General features: G+C 39.1%; 1 protein-coding gene across 1 annotated transcript in view; it reads right to left on the bottom strand.

The window, feature by feature from the left end:
• Window positions 1-4,316: 4,316 nt before the first annotated feature.
• The window catches only part of si:dkey-7l6.3 (zinc finger protein 235), a 92,303-nt gene continuing 87,013 nt past the window's right edge, over window positions 4,317-9,606 (bottom strand). Inside the window, exons 2-3 of the mRNA XM_060905959.1 lie at window positions 6,425-6,494; window positions 4,317-6,339 (exon numbers count right to left, since the gene is read on the bottom strand). Coding sequence (XP_060761942.1) covers window positions 5,519-6,339; window positions 6,425-6,494 — 891 coding nt within the window. The 3' untranslated portion in view covers window positions 4,317-5,518. The remainder of the gene's footprint in view (window positions 6,340-6,424; window positions 6,495-9,606) is intronic.

Genomic DNA, 9,606 nt, shown 5'->3' with positions numbered 1-9,606 from the left:
TTTGTTTGCCTTAAAAAGAGTAATTATTTGAAAATGGCAGCTAAGCTGCCAAACAGTGAGGTAATAACTCAGCAATGCTTTCACAAAAGTTATTAAATGGGTATTTCATTTTCAGAAGTGTTTATCTGTTATAGTCAGTTGGAATCAGCATAATCTGTTACTCCGTATCTTTTTGGTCAATGGACATAGAACTTGCAATCAGTGCTTACAGCCATACTTTTAACATGATCAGATTAAGTTACCATGACAACTCTGCCCTGCAGTATGCTTGGCCCCCTTATGCCTGCTTGCAGCTACATTTGTGTTTCTACCTTTTCTTATTATTAATTTTCCACTTTCTCTATGGTCACGCATAGAACCGTATGGTAAAAAGTTTTGAAATTTGGCACACTGATTGGGGAGAATCCCCTGATTCTTTTTACCAAGTTTCATGTTTGCAGCTTGAGTGCTCTAGCGCTGGATCAAATTTGTAGGTAGAGTTATACATGTAACTTTACAACCATATGCCCAATTTTCAAAAATGACACCACTGGATTCGTTGGCTTAAGCCAAGGTCAACACACCCCATCATGTCAATTTTCACCAAATTTGCTAAAAGTGATCATTTAAAAAAAGCTTCACAGGCCACAAAGTTCGCTCAGTTTTCACCAAGCTTGGCGTAGATTATCTTTGGAACAAACCTCACAAAAGATGGATTTTTGATTTTCATAACTGTTTGTCCATGACTGCCAATTGAAATCAAATGAGAAGCCACCAAACAGGAAGTAAGGGCATATCTCAGCAACACTGATACGTTGATACCAAACTTTGTATGTGGACTTGGGAAGCCTGCCTGAGAATGTGCATAAATATTTATTTGACCACTGGGGGAGCTGCAATAAGCAAAACAAAATTTCCTGATTAGGTGTTCTGTTTCCCTTAACAAAAGTGATTCTTGTGTCAGGTGATACTTTGGAAGATTCCAAAGATGAGGCATGACAAATTGCCATGTCATCATAACTGACCAAGCCACTATTTTTTTTTTTTTTTATGGAAAAAATTAAGAATTTTTACAGGCCACAAATTTTGTCCAATATTCATCAAATTTGGCAGAGAAGACCAAGACTCATGAAAGTTATCAGGAAAGTTTGTACATTACAGTCCAGTGGAATGTGCAGCAAATCTGCCAAGCAGGATGTGGAGTCTTATCTCATTTACACACAAGTTTTTAGTCAATTGACATAAAACCCTGCTTAAAAAAAAAAACAGTACTTACAGCCACAATTTTAACATCAGATCAAAGTCACCATGACAAATCTGCCCTGGCCCATTTTACAGATTGCTGTTAAAAGGTTATCAGGATGAATCCTCAAGTAGTCAAGTGTGTAGAGCTATATTATCTGATCAGATTCAGCCAAATGCTTTAAAACTCACTGGACAACATTTCACACTACAGATGGACAATGTCCCCATGCATACAGTGGTGCTTGAAAGTTTGTGAACCCTTTAGAATTTTCTCTATCTCTGCATAAATATGACCTAAAACAATATCAGATTTTCACACAAGTCCTAAAAGTAGATAAAGAGAACCCAGTTAAACAAATGAGACAAATATTATACTTGGTCATTTATTAATTGAGAAAAATGATCCAATATTACATATCTGTGAGTGGCAAAAGTATGTGAACCTTTGCTTTCAGTATCTGGTGTGACCCCCTTGTGCAGCAATAACTACAACTAAACGCTTCCAGTAACTGTTGATCAGTCCTGCACACCGGCTTGGAGGAACTTTAGCCCATTCCTCCGTACAGAACAGCTTCAACTCTGGGGTGTTGGTGGGTTTCCTCACATGAACTGCTCGCTTCAGGTCCTTCCACAACATTTCGATTGGATTAAGGTCAGGACTTTGACTTGGCCATTCCAAAACATTAACTTTATTCTTCTTTAACCATTCTTTGGTAGAACAACTTGTGTGCTTAGGGTCGTTGTCTTGCTGCATGACCCACCTTCTCTTGAGATTCAGTTCATGGACAGATGCCCTGACATTTTCCTTTTGAATTTCCTGGTATAATTCAGAATTCATTGTTCCATCAATGATGACAAGCTGTCCTGGCCCAGATGCAGCAAAACAGGCCCAAACCATGATACTACCACCACCATGTTTCACAGATGGGATAAGGTTCTTATGCTTGAATGCAGTGTTTTCCTTTCTCCAAACATAACGCTCCTCATTTAAACCAAAAAGTTCTATTTTGGTCTCATCCATCCACAAAACATTTTTCCAATAGCCTTCTGGTTTGTCCATGTGATCTTTAGCAAACTGCAGACGAGCAGCAATGTTCTTTTTGGAGAGCAGTGGCTTTCTCCTTGCAACCCTGCCATGCACACCATTGTTCAGTGTACCCCTGATGGTGGACTCATGAACATTAACATTGGCTAATGTGAGAGAGGCCTTCGGTTGCTTAGAAGTTACCCTGGGGTCCTTTGTAACCTCGCCGACTATTACACGCCTTGCTCTTGGAATGATCTTTGTTGGTCAACCACTCCTGGGGAGGGTAACAATGGTCTTGAATCTCCTCCATTTGTACACAATCTGTCTGACTGTGGACTGGTGAAGTCCAAACTCTTTAGAGATGGTTTTGTAACCTTTTCCAGCCTGATGAGCATCAACAATACTTTTTCTGAGGTCCTCAGAAATCTCCTTTGTTTGTGCCATGATATACTTCCACAAACATGTTGTGAAGAGCAGACTTTGATAGATCCCTGTTCTTTAAATAAAACAGGGTGCCCACTCACACCTGATTGTCATCCCATTGATTGAAAATACCTGACTCTAATTTCACCTTCAAATTAACTGCTAATCCTAGAGGTTCACATACTTTTGCCACTCACAGATATGTAACATTGGATCATTTCCCTCAATAAATAAATGACCAAGTATAATATTTTTGTGTCACTTGTTTAACTGGGTTCTCTTTATCTACTTTTAGGACTTGTGTGAAAATCTGATGATGTTTTAGGTCATATTATGCAGAAATATAGAAAATTCTAAAGGGTTCACAAACTTTCAAGCACCACTGTACTTTGAAAGATGTCCAAAAGGCATGGAGGTGGATTGTTCAAGTCAAGTCAATAATCTGACCTGAATCTAGTTGAGCATACATTTCACTTGCTGAAAACAAAAAATTCAAGAACAAGCAGGAGCTGAACACAGCTACAGTAAATGCTTGGCAGAGTATCAGGGAAGTAACCCAGCATCTGTTGGTGATTATGGTTTCCAGACTTTTGGCAGTTTTTAATTAAATTTAAATTAAGATTATGTTAGGTTGTCCAATTACCTTTGGTCCCTTAAATGATTGAGGGAGAGACACAAGAATGTTGCAATTCATACACCAAACTTGGATGAATGCCATCAAATTAAAGCTGAAAGTCTGCATTTTAGGATAATTTTTATTATTTCAATTCCTATATACAGTGGTAGAAAAAGCAAACTGAAATAATATCTTTGCAAATGCCCAATTATTTATGGACCAAACTCATCTCATCTCATTATCTCTAGCCGCTTTATCCTGTTCTACAGGGTCGCAGGCAAGCTGGAGCCTATCCCAGCTGACTACGGGTGAAAGGCGGGGTACACCCTGGACAAGTCGCCAGGTCATCACAGGGCTGACACATAGACACAGACAACCATTCACACCTACGGTCAATTTAGAGTCACCAGTTAACCTAACCTGCATGTCTTTGGACTGTGGGGGAAACCGGAGCACCCGGAGGAAACCCACGCGGACACGGGGAGAACATGCAAACTCCGCACAGAAAGGCCCTCGCCGGCCCCGGGGCTCGAACCCAGGACCTTCTTGTTGTGAGGCGACAGCGCTAACCACTACACCACCGTGCCGCCTATGGACCAAACTATTTGCCATTATGCAGCAGCAATCTTCTGTATCCTATTTAATCTATGGTTTGCAAAGTGGGGAATCACAACCTTAGCAAAGTTGTTAGATTTATTTTATTCCTGATGTTTTTAGTGTTCGGTCACTTGAGGTGAATGAGTTTAATCCCAACCTCAATAACTCAAAACCAAGAAGGCCTATAATTCAATGTCATTTCAAAATATTATACACATTTGAATAATGAGATTAATATTTCAGTTGGTTTGTAAAATATACCTGTGCTTAGAGGGTCTGGGTGGGAACTTAATATTAGTTAAAGGGCTGCAAAAAAGTTTGAGAACCAATGCTTTAGTAAATATATTGATGGAGGTGGAACCTATTGAAGAGAAACCAACAGAGCTAATCTGTGCTTAAAATATCTAAGCAGCTGCACAAAAACATGAAATCGCTTAACATTTTATTGGTCAGCATTGACATCTGATGGACAGAGACAGTTTTGCCTTTGATGTTCCATTTAGTGGATGTCACTTTTAATTCCCCCAGATGTGCATAAGCATAATACATGCAGAGTCACCTGTATAAATAAAAAGTATAACCCAGGCCTTAAATGCAATATACACTGTATTAAAGAACAACAAAGAACAAATAAATTTGTTTAAAAACTAATGAATTTTTTACACATACGTGTTTGTATCTGCTTAACTACACTACAGGTCAGATAAAGACACTGACTGCTGCAGGATCAGGCTACCAAAGCTTCCAAACCTTAAATGGATATAACTGCAAGACATATATTGTTTCATCAAGAGAATATAATGACTGTTACTGCAAACTGGCTAGCAGTAATTTACTGAGCTACATAAACCTCCCTGAGCTCTAACAGTATTGACAGTCTGTAAATCAATGTGAAAGCCAACATGCAATTGTGTATTTATTGTGTGGCTCAGCTTCTTATACCCATTGTAAGTAAAATAACAAAGGACCCAACAAAAAATTGGTTTAGCAAAAAATTATGCATGTTATGTTTTACACAGCTCTGCTTCAGTAATGTTATTCTGCCATTCAAAGTTAAATGCATAAGATCAAATTTATCTCTCCTCTAAGGAAAAACAGCAGCACTTCAAAGTAATCCAGGTTTAAAAAAAAAAAAGTCAGTCCGTTGCTTTCCTTCTGCTTTACTTCTGGTGTCAGTGGTGTACACAACCATGTTGAGTTCCACAATAATGAAAATGTCTTGAATATGTTACGGTGGCACTCATGAATTTGATGAATTTGGCTCACGAGGCTATTTCACCAGTAGCTCATATTCTTTGCTATATTCCTACTAAAGGCCTTCTAGGCTAAAAATCACTTTAAATGAAATATTTTGTGTGGAATTGCCCTTTAATTTCAATTTACATTTAGTCTTTGTGACTAAACCTTGCTATTAAACCAAGTCCAGAATACATCTGTGTTTTAGATTGTGCAGCATTTTTAGTTTGAATTCCAAACACTTATTTCATTCATGTGTATTAGCACATTTCAATGTCCTCTGCACTGCACATACGTATGGGAAAGTACATGTCTGTTATTCACTGTAGTGTGTCATGGATTAATACATATCTATGCACATTAGTGTGTATTTCCTGGGGTGTCTTGAAATCTTGTTACTCAGGATGGTGTTTCTTGGTGTGTATTCGCAGGTACTGCTTGCCTGCAAAGCGTTTGCCACAGTGCGTGCACTCATATGGTCTTTCTCCAGTGTGAACGGTCTGGTGTGCTGTAAGGTGGCCAGACTGAGTAAAGCGCTTGCCACACTGTTCACAGCGGTATGGACGCTCACCTGTGTGTATGCGCATGTGTGTGTCTAAGCTCTGTGCTGTGGTGAAGTTCTTGCCGCAGATGGAGCAGATAAAATGCCTCTTACCAACTCCACCCCCTTGCAAAGAACCACGTCCTCCAAACAACCCCAGCCCAGGCACATTACCCAGTCCAAGCAAGTGCTGTGCAGTATAGAGAGGGGAACTGTGGGCAGTAAGTGTCCTTGTGCCATTTCCAGTCGAGGAAGCATGAGTATGAGACATTGTGTTATGCACTGGGTGTGTGCTCCAGTCCAAAGTAAGATTCAGATCAGACAGCATAGGCTCTCTCTTCATACACAGCTTATCTGGAAATGGGCAGCTATGACTGGTAGCATCAGTGTGTGTATCAGACAGTGAGTGCACATTACCCTGTGTGTTAAAAGAACAGGGAGGTTCATCAGAGGCCGTTAGGTCCACACTGGAGTGTTGTGACTCCTCAGTGTGTGAATGTGTGTCTGCAAGTATGTGTTGGGGAAGGCTTGGGGAGTGTGTGTCTGCAAGTGTTTGTGTATGGAGATCATCATTTGCAGAGGCTGTATCTGATGAGACTTTATGTGACAAGAGCTCTAGGACTTCCTCATCTGGAGAATCATGAACCACAGCAACTGTTTCATCGTCGTCATCATCTTTGAAAGAAAAAAAAAAGTATTAGAAATGTCATGGTCTGCTCCATTATTGAACGTGTAGAACAAGAAATTAAATGTGACTCACCATTGTGTGGCTCCTGACCTTCCTCTTTAACTTGCACTGTGACAAGAGCATGCTCCTCTGAATCTTGTGACTGTAAAGTAATCAAAACACTCATTCAATAAGGAATCCACTCAAGTGTGTACTTTTTCCTGTTATTCTGTGTAGTTAACCAAACTGTGCTCTCAGAAAGCACACGCGTGCAAGAAAGAAACCCTTTTTATACAGATATTCCGTAATACTGACAAATAAGGCACCTCAATATTCTGGCTTTAGTGATTTATAGCAAACTAAAAGCTGGCATGAAGTTGCACTGGTGTATGATTTTACACTAGTACGAGCCGACGTTCCTCAACCAGAGGCGTGATGTGGCACAACGGAGTGTTGGCATCTAGAGTGATGTATCTCCGCTTCAGAAGCATACCAATGTTGCTTGAAAAACAACAGCAGGTGAACCAAGTGTTGAGGAGCTTTTGTTAACCGTGCACATTTATACCACTCTTCAAACACAAGCAAAGTTTTCTGAGCATCATATCCAACATGTAATCACTTCTGTTAAATAATACATGTTTTAAGTGAAGTTAACAGCCTCAAAAAATTATAGATAGATAGCAGCAGCATACGTCAACCTTTGGTCAATCAAACCTGTATAACCAACCTCCAAAATCCGTATTTCCCTTATAAAATCCGTATAAGATGCAAATTAAAATAATTTACCTAAAATTTGAATGATAATTAACAGTGATGTATCCCAGTTACTTTTTATTCAATATTAATAACAATAAACCTTCAGAATGAATACAAAGCTCCAATGTTTGACAAAAACACAAAGTGTTATCAGCATAGTCTCATCTCATCTCATTATCTCTAGCCGCTTTGTCCTGTTCTACAGGGTCGCAGGCAAGCTGGAGCCTATCCCAGCTGACTACGGGCGAAAGGCGGGGTACACCCTGGACAAGTCGCCAGGTCATCACAGGGCTGACACATAGACACAGACAACCATTCACACCTACGGTCAATTCAGAGTCACCAGTTAACCTAACCTGCATGTCTTTGGACTGTGGGGGAAACCCACGCGAAGAACATGCAAACTCCACACAGAAAGGCCCTCGCCGGCCCCGGGGCTCGAACCCAGGACCTTCTTGCTGTGAGGCGACAGCGCTAACCACTACACCACCGTGCCGCCCTATCAGCGTAGTTACAAAGGAAATACTTCGTTGTTTGGAGACAGGTTTCACCGAGCGGCTATTATGCGCGAGACTTCATATTAGCCACAAAGTCAGAAAAATCTGTTCGTAAAATAACGTTATAATGACCAAATACAATGACGAGTAGTTTTCCAGTCTCACCTGTGAAAGGTAATCCCATGTGATCTCGTTTGGACGGTAAACCTGTTGGTACAGTTAAACGTAGCACATGAATGAGGCATTTTTATTCTCGGCTACTGTCTAGACGCTACACCAGAGACGGTTGAAGAATCTCCACTTTGCCACATCCAATATGGCGGCGAGGATGACGTATGATTCTACGCAGAAGGCGGCGTCTATGTTTATATGTCTATGACTTCCCGGTTGGCGGGATTCTCACAATGCGGTGTGCGCATGATCAAAAGTGGAACGAAGTCTTGCTACCACAAGATAACGCGCGATTTCATAAGACTCTTTACTGGCTGTCCTGTGGTGTACAGTACGTTTGTAAATGTTATGCGCCCTTTTATCATCGTGGGAACTGATTATAGCTCTAAATAAATATTGAAGTTTTTTTTAAAGAATCCATATAACTTTATTTATACGCCCGTATACTATGTTTATTGAATCAAATCCGTATAAAATACGGACATTCCGTATAGGTTGACTTGTATGCAGCAGCTACAATTATCAACAGTCCATAATTATTGACACCTTTTCAGATTTACCAGTAAAAAACTATTTTACAAAAGGTGAGTTTCAGTTACAGCAATTATTATTGGTTAATTAATCAACTGGAAGAGCCCCTTGCCCTCTGATCTTGTCGTCTGATGACACAGCTCGTTACCGGAGATGGAATTTTTTTTTTAGCACAATCAGCAATTTGAGGAAAACTTGGATGTTATCATCGTAGGTAAGCATGGTGGAAAGCTCATGGACATGTTTTTCCTTATCAAATTCACCAATATTTCATGATATCCTTGTCGAAACCTACTTTGTTTCTTACTCTTTCCTTTCACAGTCGCCATTTTGTATCTAAACGCACGTTTGAGAAGTCACGTGATGTTTCGCTAATAGTGATCACGTTCACTGGTGTCCACCATTATGGACACCCTGTGGAATTAAGTGACATTTACAACTGTTACATATTTTTTTCTGATTCATAACAGAATGGAATGCTTACAGAGTATTTGGAATCCTATTGCAATAAATGGAATTAGACCAGAATTAAATTCCTAGCATATAAAAAAATTACATGCTTGAAATATTCAGATTTTTCTATTACATTCAGAAAATATATTTTTTTTGCAGTTTGTTGTAAATATCTACCACATATTACAATATCAGTAGACATTTTATATTTTTAGATATAAATTTAAAATCTCAATTAAAAAAAAAAAATCGACTTTTGACCTGGATTTTCATGTGGTTACAATGTCAATTGCCTGTTGACATTTATCGGTAAACTACAAAACTAGAAATTAATACAAACAACGATGAATGATTAACAAAATGTGATCTACGAAAATACTTATAAAGTGGGTAGAAAGTAGAACAAAAAGATTTTCTGACAGGTTGAACATTATCAGTTCATTTGTTTACAAATGTTAGAATTACTTCCTCATTTACATAAGCACCGACATTGATATATTTATATAAAAGATATTTTGCACTAAATATGTCTATGTAAAACAAATTTTAAAGAAAAACTTGGTGTCGATAATTGTGGAAGTGTCACGTGATCTAATATGCTAAGTAATCGTGAATCAATTCGGTTTTTTTTCAAGTGGAAGTTTGAGTAACTATTCATGCACAATTTACGTACTGAAAGTCTTTTCTACTTTTGCAAATGGCCAAAAGATCGTAAAGGTGTCAATAATTGTAGCATGTTTACGTCCTTTAGTGCACAAATCGGGCTGATTTTTCTGGAAAAAAGCATCACAGAAAACTGCTCTCAAAAAACAAGAGAGAGAGCGCGAGAGAGAGAGAGAAAAGAAGGAACAGAGGAGTGGAGAGACT

The sequence above is a fragment of the Neoarius graeffei genome, chromosome 23 (genome assembly GCF_027579695.1).
Source record: "Neoarius graeffei isolate fNeoGra1 chromosome 23, fNeoGra1.pri, whole genome shotgun sequence".
NCBI classification, from domain to species: Eukaryota; Metazoa; Chordata; class Actinopteri; order Siluriformes; family Ariidae; genus Neoarius; species Neoarius graeffei.
The sequence above is the reverse complement of the archived record's forward strand: the minus strand, read 5'-3'. Positions and strand labels throughout refer to the sequence as shown.